The sequence below is a fragment of the Muscardinus avellanarius genome (assembly GCF_963383645.1).
Source record: "Muscardinus avellanarius genome assembly, chromosome: 11".
NCBI classification, from domain to species: domain Eukaryota; kingdom Metazoa; phylum Chordata; class Mammalia; order Rodentia; family Gliridae; genus Muscardinus; species Muscardinus avellanarius.
Window position 1 is genome coordinate 110448972 of NC_137797.1, and position 23251 is coordinate 110472222.

Sequence of the window (23251 nt, forward strand, 5' to 3'; positions counted from 1 at the left end):
ACTTGTACAAAGAAAGGTAAACATTTTTGTACATAGCTATATCTCAACATATGTCAATCAATTTTGCATTTGTGATTGGGAAGGATATGTTAAAACAGAAGTCAAAAGACATTTATGATTAAGTATCTAAAAGCCATATCATGACATTTTAAGATGCAATTATGCCCTAAAAAGAGTAAGTTTAGTGGGGGTACAAGCCCTCTGGCTGTTGTGAAAAAAATCACCTGACATTGCTAAGCATACCTTTGAAGGGTGAGGAGAGAAAGGGACAGGATCCAGAAAGCACTCAGGACGTGGCTAGCTAACAGACCCAGTTGCGGGTGGAGGCCCTGGGAGCTGCTGGCTCTGTGAGGAGGCCAAAGTGTGAGCAGCAGTCATGGAACCCTGGTTTGCCACAGGAGGCCTACTTCCTGGAAGGCTGTGGGCATCCAGGCTGAAAAGGAGATTTATGATCTGAGCAGCATCCTCAGGGCTGCAAGGACACGCTCCAACAGCGACACCATGTGGTAGGGAGGAGCAAGTGCAGCGGGCACACCCAGTTGGCTCCTGTCCCCTGGCAACGCCTGAGCTCTGGGACTTTTCTGAAGGGGAAGCCAGCTCATAGTCAGGAGCTGTTGGACTTCTGCCAACTACTCAGAAGGTGTGCAAAAGTTACTCAGACAAACAGGAGATGTTACTATACTCGCATCCCAAGTATGTGAGCATTTCCTACTTGATGTTACTAGGAATAGCTCAGCTATGTGGTTAATTTTATATCTATATACCTCCATAATTTAACTCGTATGAGAGTTTGTATTGGTTTTCTATTGCTGCCATTAGTTCGACATCATTAGCAGCCACAGAGATACAAATCAAAACAACACAGGTTTCATCTGACCCCAATTAGAATGGCAACCGTCAAGAAGTCAAGCCACAGTAGACGACGGGAAGGGTGGGAGGAAATAAGAACTCCCATACACTGTTGGTGAGGTTGCAAATTAGGACAGCCGCGATGGAGATCAGCGTGGAGGTTCCTCAGAAGACCGGGAAGAGACGCGCCATATGATCCAGTTTACCAGTCCTGTGTATCTTCCCAAAGCGACTAAACAGAATATTATAGTGATATATGTATATCCATGTTCATAGCAGCACAATTCACAATGTCCAAATTATAGAACGAGCCCAGGTATCCATCAACAAATAAAAGGATTACAGAATTGTGGAAAATATAAGCAGTGTAATTCTACTTAGCAATACAGAATAAAATTATGTAATTTGCAGAAAAATGGGTGAAACTAGACAACATTATGCTACATGAGATTATCCAGTCATAGAAAGTGAGGGGTCGTATGTCTTCTCTCAGATGTGGAAGCTAGGGAGGAATTGAGATACAAGAAGGAATCCAGGTAAAGGAGAAACCCCAGTGGAGTGATGGAGGGAGTACGGCGAAAGCTCACGGGGAAGGATTAATGAAACACTTCCATGGATGTACAAGTATATTGACTGTACATATATGAAATTACCAATGCAATTTTATATCATTCCAGGGAAAGGGAGGGACTGAGGTGGGAGCTGGGGCAGGGCGAGGGAGAGCTCACCAAATGTATGTCCCTATCACTCAAACACATTATGTGAGACTACAAATGCACCAATGAAGGTATACGTTGAAAAATGTCACTAACACAAGTTTAGTGGCTTACACGCAAATTTAAACATGGGCCTTACCAGACCAAGATTGTGTCATTGGTAGGCCCATCCTCCCTCTGGAGACTTGGGAAGAATCCATTTCCAGGATAATCTGCCCACACGGCACACCCAGCTCCTTGCAGTGCAGACCGGAGATCCTGCCCCTGCCGGGCCATCAGCATTGAGTGAAAATTATCAAGCCCAAGAGTTCAGCTGCACAGGAGGGGAGCAGACGGACTGCAGAGCACAGCAGAGCTTCCTGTCGTCAAGAGTCTCAGTGTGCTGCTCTCTGCTGGGGGCTCAACCCTCCCGCCTCCGCCATGGCTGGGCCCATGGGCGTGCTGCCAACACTCAACCGAGCGCTCTTCTTGATGATGGACGTGTTCGCTATCTCGGCTACACAGCTGCATCTATTTGTCAAGCCTCGAGCTATTTAAAGTACATAAACGCCTGAGATCACATGCACAGTTTCTAGAGTGGGTTTTATGTTTCGTCTGTGACTGAGCTCTTCTTTCCCTTCACGCTCTCCCCAATCCATTAATAACCTATCATGTAGTCTTAAGTGTTAAAACTAAAGTCTACCAAGTGTAATTTACATTCAATAATACTCACCTGTCTTAGGTATAAAGCTTGAATCAACAGATTCAGCCACAGAGCCAAGATACAGAACACTTCCATTATCAAGCAAGCACATGCATTAATTTAAAAACATGTCAATAGTCAAATACAGCAACCTGGTACTGGCCTTAGTGTTTCCAAGAGTAAATCCCAGCATGCGCGTTTCAAATGATTATTTCCAGAGAACTCACAGGGAAGAAGCTCTTGGGGTGTGGGGGTCACATTAGCCCTCCTGGAAGGAGCCAATCTTGGTATGGGCTGATGATGCCCAAAGGTAACCCACCAGCAAATAAATGCCCAGGCAAGCAGCCAGGCAGGCTGTGCGGCGAAGGAAACTCCAGCTTTGACAGAAATAGCCTGGATCCCTGCTGAGTAACCAGCTGCTCACACTAAAACGGAGATGCCACCAAGTGTGACGGGTAGCTTCACGTACTGACAATAACGTATGTCCAGGAGACGCTAAGATGGCCTCGCCATCACACCTTTGCCTAAGAGGACTCTGCACCACGCCAGGCAACCACAGAACAGCCCCTGCACCAGGGGTGGGTGCATGAGTAGACTAGGAACACAGGGTGAATCCAGTGTTTCTAGCCATGTGTTTCCTGGCTGCGTTCACATCAACTCTGTTGGAAGCTGCCTTCATTCAAGCTCCACTCACATCTCCTTCCCCTCGGTGGAGGCTATAGAGCCAGACGCCTGGGCTCACATCTCAACTCCCCACTGGACTTCTTCAACTGAAGCGTGGTGTTCAGCAGTGGGACTTCTACAAAGAGTAAGAGGGTTAATACAAAAACGTGCTTGTTACACTAGCTGGCATAAAGTAAGTATTCAACTGTTCAAAAGACCATATGACATGGCCCACAAAGTATTTGGCTGTGTAGCCACAGAAGTGAGTTGCACGGGAGCAAGAACTTCCGAGCACTGTGCCCTGCGATCTAGTAAGCATTCAACAGATAATTGTTGGCTAACGCCCGCATGCTCAGACAGCAAAGGGCCACAACTACTCCGTCTGTCTCTCTCTGTGTCTCAAGACCTACATGGAAAGACGTAAAGGTTCTCAACACACGTTTGCCATCTGAAAGGACGAATGGATGTGGTCATGGTTAAGCGATTCTTTGGAAAGCTGAGGGTACTGCATAAAGAGGCAAAGAGATACTTAGGAATAGTCCAGTTTGTAAACTTTTATTTTAAAAATAAAATTATAACAAAATACAGAAAAATACTGACACCTGTGGTAAAGGAAATGACAATCTTTAGGACAACTTCTGGGAAACAAAATCATGAGTTTTATAAAGAAATTTCACTGTGCAAAGGAGGAATTTAGGATTCATTCACAATGGGCATTTGGCATTGACAAAAACGTATTTCTATGTATACATTCAATATTTTGCAGCATATTCAAGTTTCATTTCTAAATTCTATGCCAAATACAATAACCCTGACTCAGCATCAAAAATCTCTAAGACATTACTAAAATTCTGTATACACGGCAGGAGTGTAATATGATTTTATTGGAAAATAATTTTATGTTCCTACTATATCAATTGTATTTCTGCTACCGCAACAAAATTCACTCATACTCTCTTCCTAATTGAAGCTAATAAGACCCTTCAATTCAAATTAAATACCAACTCAAAAGTGGCCATTTATGAAAACTATGCTTCTTCCAAGCTCCCTGGAGATAGTAAAACTTTCAACAGGACACCAGCTCTAATATATTACTTTTTCTTTTACAGTAGTTACAATGCATTCATAACAGATACAAGTTTCAGAATTTTAACTTCTAAAGGATGGCTAAAGCCACCATTCAGTTGTCCAGTTGTCACGGAGCTCCTCACAGGAATTAAACTCGTTAAGAAACCCACACAGTAGTTTCTGAAAGCCTTTGTCCGTTTCTCCCACACATTTCTCAAATCAATTATTCATTAACAGACTGAACTTCTTCCTTAGTTTTTTCTAAATAACCATTAGGTAGTTACTCTATATTCCTGATAATCTTCCAAATTCACTTTTAAATAATGACTTTATTAAAATCAACGTAAGTTACAAATATCTCCTATCTTTGTTACAATTCATGTAGAAATTTATCTTAACTTGCTGAAGGTACAAGATTCCATAGGGCCTGTCAAAGCTAGGCCTACAAACGTCAAGGTGAGGAACTGTCATGACTCCAAGATTTGATAAGTCAAATCTACGCGTAAATGTTCACTTCTTCCTTGACGAGCTCAATGATGTCCGCTTAAATTTGTCTGCGGGATGGCGGAGCTCTGCGTCAGACGGCCGTCCTCTGCTTGCTCGTTCCTTCCAGCCCCTTCAGGTTGTGACTTCTCCTCCAGTGCAGAGCGGCTGGCAGGTGGCAGCTGGCTGCTGAGCTGAGACCACTTCCAAGTCCGACTCACGAACAAAAATCACTGCATCACCACTTACGTTTATAAGACACTGTGCCTATAAGGACCACAAGAGGACAAGGTGCGTGACACTAACAAGAGGCTCATAGCTTTTATACGTGGGCCCCGAAGCACAGACTTATGAACCATGAAGGAAAAGAGGAAGCCCAATAGGTAAACGAAAAAAAGGGTAAGAAAACAATTCACAGGAAATTCAAAAAGTCCTGAAACATGAAAACCATTCAAGCCCAGTATTTATCATGAGACACACATTAAAACGGCAACAAGAGACCATTTCATATACACTGACAAAAAGTGCAGGGGCTGACTATCACCGAGTGCCGGCCGAGACGTGGGCATCAGTGACATGGTTTACACTGCTGGGGACATGTGCGCCTGCTGGAGAGCGAGCTGGCACTATCTCACCCAGCCCGCCGCCCTCCCGAGTACTGCCCTGCCAGGACCCGGCCCTGGCCCGGGCGCCTCCCTCGCCCGCCTCAGGCAAGCCCTCCGCCCACCGCCCTGGCCACTCCAGCACGGCTCTGCTGTGTGCCAAGCAGGGCAGCCTGGGAGGCGCCTCCTTCATGACCGTCCACTCTGCTCAGTCCTTTTTTAAAAGATCAATTAACAATTTTACCTGAGTCATTATCGCAACTCAAAACGGATAAAAGAGCTATATTCTAAATTTCAATTTAATTAGACCTAGACCGTTTTTATCCCCCACTGACAGAATGAGAGCTCTCCCTGGCGGCAGCTCGCAGGGAGCGCCGGGCATCCCCACCCAAGGCCCTATCTCCCCGTCACCACACGCTCCAACTCCCACCAAGAAAATGGGGGGAACCATAACTCGGAAGCAGAAATTCCAGAAATGGTAAAGAATTATAACTAGAGCCGGGTGTGGTGTTGCCCCCTGTGATCCCAGAACTTGGGAGGTGGAGACAGGAGGATGGCAGGATCCTCAACAACTTACTTAGGCCCTGCTTTAAGAAAAAAACATAGAAACCAGGCTGGGGTGTAGCTTGGAGGGAGCACGCCTCTCGTTCCATCCTCTGAGCCACAGGACACAACTAGTCTCCAAGGTGCGCGCTGTGTGCCGGGTAGTCAAGAAACTCCTCCCGCAGGCCTCTGAAGCACCGGGGTCTGGAGGGCGGCTCGCTTCGGCGTGGCCTGGAGGGCGGCTGGGGGCAGCTCTCGTTTCTAGGCAGCTCACCTGGTTTTTACTCGGGTTCTCCATGAAGACGCACTGTTTCATGATGTAGGAGACCACGGCGTTCCCTCCTAAGGCGGCCACATGCGCTCTCACCATGGCGAACACCTCTGCGATGAAGGCGTGGAGGAAGCCGCTGACCCCGCCTTCCTGCGCAAGGACAGGACACGCCACTGTGAAACAGGACCTGGGCTGGGACAGGCGCGTGAGACCCCCTGAAGGGCCCTAAGGCGGCCGCGGCCTTCCTTGGTGCACTCGCTGCACCCGTGCAGCACATTTCTATGCCGACACCTAATTCGACAGGTGCGCGAACTGAGTATTCCACGCTTACTCACTATGGAGTGAAATCCGGGAGTGTGGAGAACTTTCTCCGTGTTCAAAAACAAAACAGGAACCGAAAGCTAGTCAACAGTGTAAGATACTTTTGAATTCAAGTTTTCCATAAATTCTGTTGGAGGTTTCTTAAGAGTCGAGAAGAGAATTTTCAGCTTTACACTGGACGTTAAAGGAAAAGCTGAGTGTACGGTTAGAAAACGATTGTAGTAAATCACATTTTGTAAAAAGCCAGAGGATCGTACAGAGTCTGGTAAAGGTGCTGCTTTTTGCAATTAAGGAGCTGAGTGTCTGAGAGTGCTTCTGACTAAATCATAGCTCAGCATATGAGATTTTTTTCTTTCACCAGTGTCTTCCTGCTTATTAAGCAAGAAATTCTGAAGGCAGAGTAACCACATTATTTTAATTTTTAAAAGGTTAACTGTAGGCCGGGCATGGTGGCGCATGCTTGTAATCCCCGCGCTTGGGAGGCGGAGACAGGAGGATCAGACAGGTTCGAAGCCAGCCGCGCGCACTGGCTTAGAAGACCCTGTTTCCAAATAAAAAAGTATAAAAAATAGGTCTGGGAGTGTAGCCCAGAGGTAGAAGGGCTTCCAGGAACCCCAGTACCACCAAAAAAAAAAAAAAAAAAAAAGGTTAACTGTAAAAAATAAGTTACCAAACAATGAATGCATTTGAGATGCTGTACCATCAGTTACTAGTCAAGACCCGAGACTCAGGTCAAGGGAAATCTACCATGAGGCACAATTTGGGGCAAGGGAGTTTGTGCATTAGAAAAGACTTAGGAAATAAAATTTTATGGATTTCAGCTGGGCAGGGAGAATACACTTGCAGTCCTAGCTACTCAGGAAGCTGAGGCGGGGACTGCTTGAGCCCAGACGCTCAAGGCCAGCCCTCGAACCACAATTCTATGAATGCAACAGGAAAGTCTAAGCCAAAGCATGCCAGCTTCTAACACCCAACTTCTGTCAAAAACTTAGATGGACTTATAACCTATTTTAATTCTCTACTGAAAAGGTTTTTGAGACTATTTTAGGAGAGTTTACTCTCCATCTGAACATAATTAAAATACAAAACAGTTTGCCTTGGAGACTGGTAGGACTGATGAAAGAGCCCCTTCCACTGACAGGCCCACTGGTGAGAACTCTCCCTGGCTCTCAGCCTCTGTGCGGGCAGGGAGCGTGGGAGCCGGGAGAGCGCCGAGTGCCGTGCGTGTGCGTCTCCATCACTGCGGACGGACGGGAGACCACGGCGCGCCCGTAAAAGTATAAAAATAACATCTTAAAGGAAACCTCTCGTTAAGTAACTGGTCTACAGAAGCCTCTGTGCCTTTATGCAAGGACCGCCGTGTCGCCTCGGGCAGGCACAGGAGAGCCCCGGGCTGCGCCCGAGGCGGAGGGGCTTCCACAGAACCGCCAGGGCTCAGCAAGCCAAGTCACCTCCACAGCGAGCAAACCGTCTAATGTGCAAGCTGCTGCTGCAATAAGACGCCAGCGGCTACTGGCTTCGTGCCTCGGAATTTAAAAATCCTGTTTGTATATTGCTCGGCAGCCCTGACCTCAGATGCAACATAAAGATCATCTTGGTTTTGTGGATCTACACTGCTGTGCTACACAAGTCATCAGAGGCTGACCCTGATGTGAACTTAACCACACCAGGTAAAAATGTGCAACCCCCGTTACTTCCAAGACACACTCCGGCCGCCTGATTTCTGGGGCGAGGTACGAATCCCAACAGTGGTGCTCTCCCAGACTATGGGAAAGACTAGGAGGAGTGGCCTCGTCCCCTCCAAAGGGAAGAACAGCAGAGGCGAGCCCGGCAAGCCCCTGCAGCCCTGCATTCGCAACAGCCCACACTGTGCTGAGTGGCGGAGACAGCTACTTGATGGGGCTCAAGGATGGCTGAGAAACCGGCTGTGCCCTGGGCTGTGCCCTGGCTTTATAAGGTCTAATCAAACAGTGCTGAGCCTTGTTTTACAAAAGACGAAGCTCTAGAACTTCTACTCTTTTTGGTAGTGGGGACTGAGCCCAGGGGCATGCTACCTCTGAGCTACATCCCCAGTCCTATTTTATTTTATATTCTGAAACAAGGGCTCGCTTTGTTGCTATGTTGGTCTGGATCCTGCATCCCCGTCTGAGTCTCCTGAGTCCAGGCATGTGTCACTGTTCCTGGCTGAATTTCTAACAGTAAATAAGCTTACACCTAACACAACTCTTGTGATACCAGCTGCTGTATGAGATTCTTAAAGTCTAAATGCAGAATCAATTCAGATAGGTAGTCAAAATACAAATAAATAAGCACACACACAGAAATTAGACTTGAGAGGAACATACTTTGACACTGGTTTTCTTACTCCATCTCCAATTAGAGAACACTCAAAAGCTCAGTGACTAGCTTCTATGGAATTACCTCACGAAGGGAAGTCGTTTCCCGAATAAAAAACATGTTAATTATCCCAAGGTATTTCGTTATTTTTGCTCCAGGAATGAAGGAAAGAGGCGTCATCTTAACAACCCCGACTGTGGAATTTGCACACGGCGGAGTGGAACGGTTCCGGAAAGTTCCTTCACCCATTGGGCTTGCTTTTTCAATGGTCACAGCTAAAATTGGAGAGAAAAAAAACATTAAGAGCAGACACTGGTAGCTCGACTACTCCCTAAGGTTTCCAAGTAAGTGGTGACAACATTCAGCTGTCTGTGGCTAAGCCATGTCATGAAAGGAAAGACTCATGCACCGCATGCAAGGAGAGAGGAAGACACGAGGGGTGCTGGAATGGAATTCTTTTGGAAGAAAAATGGCATTCCTGCAAAAGAAAATGTCGATGCGGTGTAGCTACACGCACAATGATCGGTTACAAAGTGAAGGAAAGAAAAAGCGGCAGAGCATTAAAAGTATCTGCTGGAGGAACCAAGTGTTAGGAGGAAGGAGAGTGTGAAAGTTGTTCTGCTCCTAGGACGGCTCTCGCCATCCTTCCTAAGACTTCATCAACCTGTGCACCGACCTGGGTGAACTAACTCCAAGCTTCCACTTCCAAACCTGACTAAACACTCATAATTTAAAAAATTTAACAAATGACCTTGGCTATCTAAAAAGTGGCTGTCTCTCACACATAACGCAGCCCCACTTCCTAGGTGCCTGCTGCAGCAGACACACCGTGAGCATCTGAGCCTCACACCCGTGACCGGCTATCGCCAGCCCCGTTCTTCACGAGGAAAGCAGAGCTGGGGAGGTTAAACAGCTTGCCCAAGGCCACAGCTACAAAGCTGGCGCTCCTCGGATCCCAAACCAGATCTGGCTGGTTCCATATCCAATGTTCTTCCCTCTAAAATGAGGTTACTTCCCTTTTAGTGGACTTCAAACCCTTTCACTCAAATAGAGTAATTTCAACATCTACCACACCGCGTGGGATGCAGGCAAAGAACACCCAAGCAGATCCCCGAGTCCAGCAGGATGACGAGAGCTGTACTCTCCAGAAATGCTCGACTCAGCCCGGTGCCACCTCAGTCAGCGATAGGTGCCGTGGGCCCCGTGGGACACCGGGTCCCAGCAGAGGGCACTCTTCAGTAAGAGGGCTGGCCGGCTCCCGCCGTCTCCATTAGGATACCACGTCTACTTATGTTTCTGTAGGAATGCTGCTAAAAGCCCAGCTCTGCACTTAGACCGAGCGGCCGCCGGGCCCTGCGGAGCTCCCGAGGGACCACCAGCCTTCAGCTTTCACACTCCAGCGCATGATTGGTTGGCAATGTTAATACTAGGTAGTGAGGTCTAGCCTTCATCACTGGGAAATCAGCGACACGCTTCTCAGATCATCACAATGGGGTAGAAACATCCGCCTACTTGTCTTAATTGATCCGCGCCTTAGGGTCTGAGCTTTCAGTTTAATGAGCTCTATCCAGCTGCTGCATCTGTCTGCAAAGGAACTGTAATCAACTGACGTTGCTGAAAACACAGACAGAGAACAAAAGAAAAACAAAGAAAAAATATGGTGATGTCTCTTACTCGCCACAGTACTCTTCTGATGACGCACTTTAATGAAACTTAAAAAAGAGCGACCCTTTCAAGTCAGAGAGCGGAGGTGCAAGTCCAGCACCAAGGCCCTGCTGGCGGCCGGCACTTGTGGTGCCATCACAGCAACGGGACGCGGGACGCAGAGTCCCAGCGAGGGCCACAAGCTGCGCTCCCCTAATTTCGCTCCGTTCTTTCTAATGCATACTGTCTTAGTTATTTCTATTAGAAGATTTGTGTGTGCGGTACCGGGGGTAGAGCCCAGGGGCATTCTACCCCCAAGTGACACCCCCAGCCCTGTTTTTCATTCTTTATCTTGAAAGAGGGCCTCCTGAGTTGCAAAGGGCCTCACTAAGAAGCAGAGGCTGGCCACGAACCCGATCTTCCCGTCTAGCCTCCCAAATGCTGGGGTGACGAGCGTGCCCACCACGCCTGGTCCTAGATTTCAATTAACAATCCAAACCTTAAGAATAATTCCTTCCCTTATTTTTATCCTAAAGTAAAAAATAAAAAGTGAGAATCAAATATCAAAGAGAAAACTTGCTAACTGACTCTCCTCTTATTAAAATACCTTCATCCCCACCAGCGACAGAAGAGTCCTGTGTTGAGATCGCACCTTCACGCCTCAGGGCTGGGTGGCTGGCAATGCCTGCTACGGGGTGGAAGGTGGGGTGGGCCTGCCGAGCTCTGCTTTGTGACAGAGTAACTTTTACTACCGCTAAGCTATGAAAAAAGAAACAAAAAATGCTAAGGAGCTGATGCTTTATTTTTAGAAACTTAAAAACTATTAAAATGCTAAAGAATGTAAAGTCAGTGAAGTTTTCTAAACATTAGACCTACAATAAAGGTCTGTTCCGCTGGCCAGCGCACTTCCTCACCGTCTTAACTGTATGCACCAACCACACTACCGTTTCACACCTTTGGCGGCTATTTGCCTATTCAACAAACTTGGCTCTCGCTGCGGCTGGCCCACCTGAGTCAGAGCGCTCTCCAGGCGGTCAACAAGACAACATGGACGGCACTGCTGGGATGCTGAGCACAGGCAGCGCTTGTCTGCCTGCTTGTCAATGTCTTCTGTAAGGCACAAGAATAGGAGCAAAGCAGACCAACAGAAGTGTTTAGGTTTAGAACGCGGTTTCTGTTGATACGTGAAAGATAGCTCAGTTAATAAATACCAGGCTAAGGGAGACTGCTTGTTTATTAAAACTCTGGATGCATTTCAGACACTTATAGTCACAGAAAAGTATAAACAGTGACAAATGTTAGTAGGACGGAAGTTCAATGTAAGGCCACAAGACAGAAAAGGTCGATGCTGGGAAGAACATGGACAACGAAACCGGCAGGGAACTGTGTGGGTACAAGCCGGGAGGATGAGGCAGTGAAGGACCCAGCCTCCATCCACGCCCCGCCTCCCTCCGCCCTGGTGCCAGCAGGACGCTGCACTGAGGAGCACTGCGTCTCCAGAGAATGAGAAGGGGTCCCACACTGGAGGGGCTGCCTAGCAGCGAGCTCAGGGATGCCCCATGTCAAGGTGCTTACATGCACACACATGAACAGTACTATAGAAAAGCCAACCTACCTAAAGTTCACCTGCTAGCTACATTAGCACATCTGAATTTTGTTTTAAAGAATTTTACAACTGAAACAATTAGTGTTGTCAATTTAGAAACATGATACATACAGAATACTTCTCCTAACTGTAGACTCCCACCACTTCTGGTTTTATAAAGCAAGTGGCAACAGCTACTGCTGGAGTGGGCAGCAGCTGGGGTTGTGACACAGAGCCACGGGGCCACGAGGAGGGCCAACCAGAGCACACTGCAGGTACCCTGAGGCTGTGACCCTGGCGGGTGCGTCACCCCAAGGGCTTCCCAAGTCGAGGGCCAGATGGAGCCTCTAAGTAGAACAGGCCTGACCTCGAGAGACCTGCTGAGTCTGAACATGGGTGCAGGGATGACTCGCAGCACAGCCAGCACGCCGCCTGCCTGGTCCCCCGCTGGTGTATCTAAGAGCCCGTGTTCTGCAAGGTACTGCCTTGGGCATTCCAGACTTGGGGGGTGTAGGATTACAGGTGGGATGAGAAAGTCTATGAAATTTTGTAAAGGCTAGGGAAGAGAAGAATGGCTAAAATAGTTTTGAAATTCTCTGGTCTAACTCAGTGTCATCTAGGTATTGTGGAATTTCCTATAGTATCTCATACAAATGCACAAAAAAAGAGCCTACTTAAAAAAGGAGCACCTGTTACCGGCTCTAAACTACAGCCACTAAAACAAACGAGGTGCTCAGCAATCTGTAAACTCCGTGAGCTCCAAAAAACAGAGCCAGGTGACACCTGTAATCCCAGTCCGAGACAGGCTGAGACAGTAGGACCACAGATTGGCAGCCTCAGCTACTTAGTGAGGCCCTCCGCAACTTGGTGAGACCCTGCTTCAAAATGAAGAATAAAAAATAGTCTGGGGGTGTAGCTCTGTAGCTCGGAGGTAGATTGCCCCTAGGTTCCATCCCCAGTACCACAAAAAAAAAAAAAAAAAAAAAAAAAAAAAAAAGGCAGGAAGACAGACAGAAAGAAAGGATGACAGAAAGACAGAAAGAATGCCCCCGGGTTCCATTCCTAGTACTGCAAAAAAAAAAAAAAAAAGGCTGAATAGAATATCTTCACAAAGACAAAAGGACAGCTGCCTCTTGGGAAGTAAAGGGAAAGGGAGCTTGACTGAGGAACGTATGTTTACAGTATTTGAACTTTTTACTATGCCTAATTATTACCTTCCTCCAACAATATTGACAGGTCGAGTCCCCCTCCCCTCCCCCCTCGTGACCTTTCAGTGGGGACAGGAGGATGATCCTGGAAGCCAGAAGTGGAGATATCGCGAGACTCCAGGTGTCAGCGAGACAGACTCCAGAGGTCGCTAGAGAATCGGCATGCCTATAAAACATTGGTGCCTCCACTCTGCCATGTGACTCAGTTGACCAATTAGGACCACGCACGACTCTCCAAACGCATGGCTCGTTGGTCCCTTCCCCCACAGCCTGCTGACTCCCTGAGGGTGCCAGGTCCAAATAAAGCAGTAGATTCTGATAACCTGGCTGGTATTTTACCTCCTTCTTGATTCCCTAGCTCCATTTTAAATGCTTCAATTGGTGCATGAAACCTGAGAAAATTTTTTGGTACTTTTTTCTTTTTTCTTTCCTCTTTTTGACCACCAGACTCTCCGACCCGCCAGCCGCTTACCCGTAAGGTCCCAAACTGGTGCTCAGATTGCAGGCGTAGCTTTGCCTGCTGCCACCACAGCATGCAACCTCTGCATGGGTGCTTCCAAAACCTTTGCCTGCCTGGCTGCCCCTGGTGCCATTGCCACCCGCTACTTGGGCCCTGTGGCTGGGCCTCAGCACCCACCACGCGCACTCAGCACCTGCGTGCCCGCCACGGTCATTCCGGCTTAGCGCTCCGGCAGCCACCCAAACCCCGCCTGGAACCACAGCCGCCGGCCCTGGCTGGCACTGCTCCGCTCTGCTCTTTGGCATGAGGTAAGCTCCCTCTTCTATTGGCCAGTGGGTCCCAGCTTTGTCTCCAGACTTGAGTTCAATATCGGTCCACTAAGACCCAAAAGCAAGCGCTTGGGGACCCTTGTCTTCCAGTCCACTGGGACCACTCAACCAAGAATCCGGTGACACTGGGTCGTTGGCTCAAGAACTCCCGTTCCTGGACGTTTAACAGGATTACCAGGAACGCCTGTGTCCTGTTGTTCGTTCTTGACCACAGACCAATTATGGGGAGCCAAACCTCCAAAATAGATTCCCAGTAGGCTTGGTGGGGGACTATGTCCAGAACGGTTCATCATAATGACTCATGGTAGCCTGAGGGTGGCAGTTTAGGTTTAAGAACTTGACCGATCTCAACAACTTCTGTAAGTGGTCTGGTAAATGGCTGGAAGTCCTTTATGTGCAGGCCTTTTTGGTGTGCGTTCCCGACCTTCCCTTTGAAAGGTTTGAGGCGCTGCCCCGCAGGGGGCGGGGCCGGAAGCTAGGAGGCGGAGCCCTGTGATTCCCAGAGGAGACCACGCCCCTCGATTTAAGGGAGCCTGTCTGCTACCTCTAGAGAGAAGCCTGATAGGGACAGGAAAGCGCGCTCTCCCCCACTAGCCTCTGCGGGCTCGCGGGGGCTGGCAGTCGACTCTCAACGAATAAAGGCATGCGTATCATTATATCAGACTCCTGCGTGTATCTGTGCGCCATATCTGTGCGCCAATGGGACCCGCTGCATCTTTATTAATTAATCATATTGGTGCTGAAGGCCGTACTGAATTAATGGGGCCTTAACCTGGACCTGCCTAATGGACCTGCGCTTCTTGGACCCTCCATCCGCTCTGCCTGCAGCTGACTCTCCATCTGCGCTCGGAGCTTGGACTTTACACAAAAGCGCCGCACTCCAGCTCCATCCCACCACAGCGCTTGCCGACATGGTGGCAAAAGCCCACCCCTCCATCCGGGCGGCTGCCGCACACTGGCGGCTCCGGCTCCGGCCCCCGCGCTGCCGTCCACAGCTCAGACTCCAGCCTCGGCCTCTGCGGCCCCGCCATGCTCCAGTTCAGGTGCACGCCGCCGCCACTGACCCGTGCCTGCCCGGACCTTAGGCCTTCTTCCCCAGCCCCGCGCTCTCCGGGAGAGCCCGCAGCCATCTTTCCGGCCCCGGCTCTGCTGAGAGCCGGCGGCCATCTTTCCGGCCCCAAGTCAGGCTCCTTGGGTGATGCTGGCACCTGCTCTGCCTGCCGACCGCCTGCACTGGCCAGGACCTCTGCCTGCCGCTGGGACCTTCTAAAACCACGGTTCCAGCTCGGCGCTCCGGTCACCGCCGGGACCTCTGGCCAGTGTGCCCCGCCTGCCCTGAACCAGGCTCACTGGGCGGCGCACAGCCGGCCTCGGCGTCCGCCACCGTCACCCGCGCCAGGCATAGCTCTACTCACAGCTGCTTCTGCTCCGTTCCGCCCGCCCGAGCCAGGCTCACTGGCGGTGCTCCTCGGGGCCCAGCCTCAGCGTCTGCTGCATACCTGGAAGCCATTTTGTCTCCACGCCACGGGCCCAGCAAGCCACGCCGCCTGTGCGTCCCCACTGATCCCGCCTGCGCCAGCTGCCAGCGCCATCCACACCAGCCACCGGCATCTGCGCGCCCCAGCTCCACCGCGCCCCCAGCAGCTTCTTAGCGCTTCTGTCGCAGCCAGCGCTGGCTGGCAACACTTAACTCCAGTAAACTGCCTCCTTCCCTTGGTTAGCGGGTTCTGGTCTTGGGTCTTCTGGTCCACTGGGACCCCAAAATCCAAGCGCTTGATGACCCATTGTCCCCTGGTCCACTGGAACCAGATGACTAGGTCATCCTCCGGTTTTGAGAAGGGATGAAGACGTTCTCCTCTATCTCTTAACCTCCATTTCCGAACGATTGAGCAGGGAAATCGGGGACGCCCATTTCCTGTTCTTCGTTTCCGCTCACGAACCAATTATGGGAAGTCGAACCTTTAAACTAGCAGATGCCCTGAGCGCCTGGCTGGCCTTGATACAAGTTGGGAAATGGGTTGCGGTGACCCAGAAATGGTTAGGAACTTTTCAGCTGCTATTGATTTTCCCGCCAGCCACAGCTGCCATCTTGGACACAACGTGGCAACTCACAGGCGCCACCTGGTGGTCCTTCTGGGTCACAGGCTTATAATTCTGCGGGCTCATGGCCGCCATTTTGCGATGAAACGTAGGTGCCGGGGTCACAGGCCCCATCTCCCTCTCTCCTGGCCCCACTTTGTGAGGTGGCTGGTGCAGAAGGTGTGGTCCGGGTCCATGTTCCTTTTCCCTTCATTCTCATTCCTCCATCTTCCTTGCTGGCCCAGGGTAACTCTACTGGTACAGGGTAAGCCAGTTTCCTCTTTGAACTGCTCAATCTTTCAGGCCTTTGTCTTCCTCCCCAATCTCGGTCCAGGGTGATGACGGCAAGCCCTCCGGCCTCTGCCCACAGCTTAGGCCATATCTAAAAGGGCTCCATTACAACAGCCCCAGGACAAATTCTCTTGCACGGTGTTGGGACCCACTAAACTTTGTTTCTCTCGACATAACTCTCTTTGATGTTTATGTTTCAGCAGGTCCACATGTTTACATACTACGGTGCTCTCCCTCTTTGGATGCCAAACTGCCATAAGTTTTAAACCTCTAAAATTGGTAACTGATCCTCCTGATGCAGTAACAGGTATTTGTTTGACCAGACAAATCCATACCCACTCAGTGCTGAAAAGAGTGGTGTGGGGTCCTCTCCGGGAGGTGCTGCTATTAACGACTCTGGTCTAATGAAAAACTGCTAAAGGGGCGGCACACGTCTTCCTCAGGGAAATGTTGCTATTTGTATTAATAGATCTAGTGACAATCTGCCTCATATCTAAAAGGGCTTCTGCCCAGCCTGGGTTCCACTCTCACGATTTTCTTTTTTCTTTAATAGCACTTTGCCTGTTAGTCTCCTCAAAGCAAACCACGTCACCGAGCTCTCCAGGGTAACCTTCAACTCTCGCTGCGACCACACCCACCTGCTCCCTTCCGGCAGACTCAGACTGGGATTTCTCCCGACCTGGGGACCCTGACGATGCCCCTTCACAGCAGGAAGTAACTAGAGGGGGTAATCATCGCCCCATCCCCCCTTGGTCAAAGAGGTCGGGATGGGATGAAAGGTTTGAGCCACTGCCCCACAGGGGGTGGGGCTGGAAGCTAGGAGGCGGAGCCCTGTGATTCCCAGAGGAGACCACACCCCTCGATTTAAGGGAGCCTGTCTGCTACCTCTAGAGAGAAGCCCGATAGGGACAGGAAGGCACGCTCTCCCCCACTAGCCCCCGCGGACTCGCGGGGACTGGAGGTTGACTCTCAACGAATAAAGGCATGCGTATCATTATATCGGACTCCTGCGTGTATCTGTACGCCGTATCTGTGTGCCAATGGCACCCGCCGCATCTTTATTTATTAATCACCCTTCCCACCCCCCACTGCTCTACTGCCCAGGTCGTGCTGGCTGGGGATTTCCACTAGTCTCAGTCGCCATCTTGGTTGCCACAGTGCAGCATACAAGCGCCACCTGGTGGTCTTTCTGGGTTACAGGCTAACTTGCCGTTGCCCCCACCAGCCTGCAATCTTGCTGAATCACAGGCTCAGTTGCCATTTTGTGGCGACACGTGGGTGCTGAAGTCTGACCCGACTGGGTCACAGGCGCCGTTTTCTGAGGACCCTGATCCAGGATCTCTCCTCACCGCCCAGCCACCAACCTATTCCAGGGCAGCCTCCCACTCTAACCCGCTCGCTTTTCCTCCACCATCACCCTCCCTTAAAGAACCAACTCAGGAGGCTTTTACCCTCTATACCCTCTTAGATCCATCTACTGAGGCAGGATCTGTGGTACTACCAGTTCATTTTATTGGGCAATCGGCCCCTGATATTCAGAAAAAAATAAAAGGCTGAGGACGGTCCTCAAACTCCTATCTGAGATTTGGTTAATATGGCATTTAAAGTTTAATTCCAGAGAGGAACAGGTGGAGGTGGAGTGCACACTCCAACTTTGCCAGAAGGCAGACCTGCAAGGCCGAGCCCTGGTAGGTGCCCTGAAGTCAGCAGAGGAGGCTCAGCCCTTGGGGCTAGGGGTAGAGGACAGCAACAACTAACTCTGGGAGCCTGTTTAAATGTAGACTCAATGGTCACCGGGCCTGTAGCTGCCCTCAGCCGCATCTACCAACCAGATCATGCCCAGCGTGTGGCCAGGAAGGACACTGGAAAAGTGAGTGCCCTTGGAAAAGCGGTGAGCCCCGGGTGCCTCAACACAGACCCTTCCAGACTAGGCCCTGCTGCTGGCCCTACTCGGCCTGGCTGAAAACCGACGACTCTTGGCCTCCTCAAACTCGATCTTCCTTGCCAGCCCAGGGTAACTCAATCTCCTTTGGGTAAGCCAATCTCATTTTTGGTTGCCTACTCAGTCCTTCCATCCTTTTCAGGTTCTACTTTTTCTTTTCCAATCTTGGTTCAGGTGATTAACTGCAAGCCCTCTTGCCCATGTACTACAGGCCCTCCTTTACAGGACAAAATTGCTCTCCTGAGGCTCAGGCTAGAGATAATCATTAACCTAATACATAATTCCCTACGTGTGGGACCTACGGCGCTTAAGCATTTCCTAAGCCCCTTGTTTTATTCTCCTCTCCTGCAGCAGCTGGTTAGTAAAGTCAATGCCTCCTGTTCTACTTGCACTGCTGTTTCTCTCCAAGGAGGCCTTCGCCCCTCCTTTCCTACCCACCAAATGAGAGGACACTTGCCAGGACAGGACTGGCAAATCGACTTCACCCATATGCCTCCCTACAAAAAACTAAAATATCTTCTTACCGTGGTTGGCACCCTAACAGGTTGGGTAGAGGCTTTTTCCTCAAAGGACGAGACAGCCAGCACGGTGGCCAATGTTCTATGCTTGAACATCATCCCTCGGTTTGGACTCCCTAATTCCTTAGTCTGATAATGGACCAGCTTTTATTTCTAAGGTTACTCAACAGGTGGCACAAGCCCTTGGCATTTCTTGGAAGCTCCACATCCCATATCGACTGCAATCATCAGGAAAGGTAGAAAAGATGAATGGGATCCTTAAGAACCACCTAACAAAACTCTCTCGGGAGTTGCGGGTATCGTGGCCTGAACTCCTAGCACTGGCTATGACCCGTGTGAGGGCCACCCCTTGAAGCTCCACATTCATGAGCCCCTTTTAATTGCTGCATGGTCACCCTTTTTTGCTTAAATATGCTCTCCTTTTGGACCCCCCCTCCTTTGGCTTCCTATCTTCCTTGTCTTTTCTCAGGCACCTTCATAGGGAACATGCTGACCAGTATCTTCCCCAACCCAGGACTGAAGAAGCAGTTCCACACCCGGCAGTCAAGGCCCTTAAGCCAGGGGATCAAGTCCTCCTCAAGTCGCTCCAACCGAAACATCTCCAACCACGGCGGACTGGGCCTTTTACAGTGATCTTCACCACACCCACTGCATCCAAACTGCTGGGGGAACCCAACTGGCATCACCTTACTTGGCTAAAAAGAGCTCTGTTACAACAGCCTCATGACAAATTCTCTTGTACAATGTTGGGGTACACTAAGCTCCATTTTTCTTGGCATAATTCTTTAATTCTTTTATTTCAGCAGGTCCACTTGTTTACATAGTATGGTACTCTCCCTCTCCGGATGCCAGACAGCCACAACTCCTCGTCTGCTAAAGTCTATTTAAACGTGGATCACCAAGTTGTCCAGGGTAACCTCTGACTCCCACTGCAGCCACACTCCCACCTACCCACTTCAAAGGACTTGACCTCTCCTGGCCAAGGGGCCATCTATGACATCCCCTGAGAGCAGGAAGTAGCTTGAACTCGGTCTCCGCCCATTATCACCAAAAGGCCAAGATGATATAGGTCTAAGTCCCCCTCCCGTCCCCGCACGTGACCCCTCAGTGGGGACAGGGAGGCAGATCCTGGAAGCCAGAATGGAGATATTGCAAGACTCCAGGCATCACAAGACTCCAAACATCACGAGACTACAGAGGTTGCGAGAGAAATCGGCATGCCTATAAAACATCAGTGCTTCCGCTCCGCCACATGACTCAGCCGGCCGATTGGGACTCCCTTCCCCCACGGCCTGCTGACTCCCCGAGGGTGCCGGGTCTTAATAAAGCAGCATCTTTTGATAACCTGGCTGGTATTTTACCTCCTTCGCAACTCCCTAGCTCCATTTTCAACGTTTCAAATATATAAAAGTTGGAGAAGATAGGTGTTGTCTATTCCTTGGCTTCAAATATAAGTGCTGAGGCTGGCCTTGAACCGTGATCCTCCTGTCTCAGCCTCCCAAATGCTGGGATTACAAGTGTGCTCCACCACTCCCAGCTTAAAATTCTATATGGTTAAGAACCATTTGTTAGCCGGGGGTGGTGGCGCATGCTTGTAATCCCTCCAGCGCTTGGGAGGCAGAGACAGGAGGATCGGGCTGGTTCGAAGCCAGCCTCTCTGGCTTAAGAGACCCTGTTTCCAAATAAAAATATAAAATATAAAATAGGTCTGGGAGTGTAGCCCAGAGGTAGAAGGGTTTCCAGGAACCCCAGTACCAAAAAAAAAAAAAGAACCATCTGTTAATAAGAAAAACTAAAGCTAAGTTTGATTGTTTTTTATAAACTTACGGTTCTATTTACTAATTTAAAATGTCAGGCAAGTCGTTAAAATGAAACAACCTACCTATTTTTTGGGGGGAGTACTAGGGATAGGACCCGGGGGTGTATGACTTTCAAGCTACATCCCAGCCCTATTTTATTTTCTTAATTTGAAAATTTGAAACAAGATCTTGTTAAGTTGTTGAGGGACTCGCTAAGTTGTTGAGTCTGGCCATGAACCTGGGATCCTCCCGTCTCAGACTCCTAAGTACTGGGAATACAGGCATGTACCTCTCACCTGGTCAAACCCAGTATTTTTTAAATACAACTTGGTTTAACAAAACAAAACAGTAATACTGTAGCCTATGATAAAAATAATGTTTCTGCCGGGCGTGGTGGCGCACGCTTGTAATCCCCGTGCTTGGGAGGGGGAGACAGGAGGGTTGCGCAGGTTCGAAGCCAGCCGCACTGGCTTAAGAGACCCTGTTTCCAAATAAAAAATACAAAATAAGTCTGGGAGTGTAGCCTGGAGGAAGAAGGGTTTTCAGGAACCTCAGTACCACAAAAAAATAAAGTTTCTGATGTGAATACCTCATTATGGAACACAGTGCACTGTAGGTATAATATGTGCCAAGTTGTTTTCTTTGCCATCAAAAGGCAGATTTTGACCTACTCTTACTACCAAAGTTGGCAGGCGATATGGTAAGACTGGCCTGCCAGCCTGCAGCATGAGCTACCGAGCACCACTGGCCCAGCATCAGAAGCCAGAGCAGCACGGCCACCCGCCTCTGCACGGTGCCGCTCGGCAGAATACAAACCTAAGCTGTCTACTAAAACTCTTTACAGCTTTAAAAAAATCAACATTTTAGCCGGGCGTGGTGGCGCACGCTTGTCATCCCCGCGCTTGGGAGGCGGAGACAGGAGGATCGCGCAGGTTCGAAGCCAGCCATGCTGGTGTAAGAGACCCTGTTTCAAAAATATAAAATAGGTCTGGGAGTGTAGCCCGGAGGAAGAAGGGCTTCCAGGAACCCCAGTACCACCAAAAAAAAAAAAAAAAAAATCAACATTTTAATGAAAAGGTTTTACTTTATGATAGATTACATTTATAAAAATATCTGAGAACCGGGCGTGGTGGCGCACACTTGTAATCCCGATACTTGGGAAGCTGAGACAGGAAGATCAGGATTTGCAGATAGCCTCAAACTAAGTGAGGCCCTTTGCAACTCAGTGAGACCCTGTTTTAAAATGAAGAATAAAAAATAGGGCTGGGGGTGTAGCTCAGAGGTAGAATGCCCCTGAGTTCCATCCCCGGCACCATAAAAGATACATATTTGAGGGCAGGCTCGGGGACGCACACCTGTAATCCCAGTCCTTGGGAGGCTGAGACAGGAGGGTTGCAGGCTCCAGGCCAGCCTCGGCAACTTTGTGAGACCTTGTTTTAAAACAGAAAAATAAAAAAGGCTAAGGGTCTGGCTGGGAGGCAGAATATTCTTGGGCTCAGTCCCTAGTTTTATGTGCGTATAACTGAAAATATGTTAAAGTGATGTATGACGACACACCTTGGCCTAAGTGCATCTGCTCTATTAATATGGTAGTTAATATTCCAAAATGTGTCTTTTGATTTTTAAAGCATTATGCTAATCTTTTGCAAAAATTCATGAATAAAATTGTTGAGATTGACTGTAGTCTATGAGAAAAAGTTACTGGTTTTAATTTTTAACCAGACTACCTTTATATACTCAGATTACCATTTTTACTATATTTACTCTATGTTTACTCTCTCTTATGTAATTTCTGTATGTCATTTAAAAAGAATCTTGAAAATCATTTCAGAGAAAAACGAAGGTTTAGGTAATAATGAGGGAAAAATGTTCTATAAGTGGTATAAAAGCCACCACCGCCACGTTCTTCTCAGAACACAACGTCACTGCACAGAATGAGGTCCCGCTGCCGTGAGACCCGGAGGAGTGGCGGTGACTGTGTGCCGGTCTCCTTGGAGAAACCACGGGGCTCCGCACCGTAACACTTCAGGGGAGCCCGTCGGAATAGCCAGCAAGCAACACCAAGTCCACCATGAACGGAAACCACGTCAAACGACTTTTACCCTGAGAACACAGCCAAACTGAGCAGAGGTGGAGAGGAAGAAACTGGGCCTGGCTGGCTGGCAACAGACTCTGCGCCGGCCAGACGTGGCCCGGGAACTCCCGCGGGACAGCCCCACCCTCACACCACGTGAAGGCCATCAAAGGTGTGTCTACAAGTGGAAGATGTGGGTACTCAGGAACACAGTATGCTGCACTCGAGCTATTCACACCCTCAACACAAAAGGAAATTAACAAGCTATCACACTACCTATGTCAGGACACAGAATGTAAAGTAAAATCCACAGCTCCTACATTTTTAATACAAGAAACCTCTCCAGGCATGGCTGACCACCCCAGCTGCACACTCTACCGTTACCTGCCCATCAGCAGTGGGCGTGTGGCCCAGGTGACCGCAGGTCGCAGCGGTCCGGGCTCTGGCTACTCACCGCCACCAGGTTCGCGCGCCGCTCGCTCTCCTACCTGCTGCTGCTGCGTTGCTGAGCTGGCATGAACTCAGATGTTTTTATTCTCTACTCAACACTGTCATATTATAGCACATAATTAATACATCGCCTTGTGAGACACTTACTATATTCTTCAGTTTTTCAAAACCCATCTTTGCCTCACGTCTTCCAAAATACTTTGAACTTTTTTGTTGTTGCTGTTTTTTTGTTTTTGTTTTTGGTGGTACTGGGGTTCCTGGAAACCATTCTACCTCCAGGCTACACTCCCAGACCTATTTTATGCTTTTTTATTTGGAAACGGGGTCTTTTAAGCCA

General features: G+C 49.2%; 1 protein-coding gene across 1 annotated transcript in view; it reads right to left on the reverse strand.

The window, feature by feature from the left end:
* Positions 1-4596: 4596 nt before the first annotated feature.
* The window catches only part of C2CD5 (C2 calcium dependent domain containing 5), a gene marked incomplete at both ends in the record, with an annotated part of 93725 nt that continues 75070 nt past the window's right edge, over positions 4597-23251 (reverse strand). The window contains 3 exon segments of the mRNA XM_080706220.1: positions 4597-4728; positions 5881-6027; positions 8620-8810. Coding sequence (XP_080562346.1) covers positions 4597-4728; positions 5881-6027; positions 8620-8810 — 470 coding nt within the window.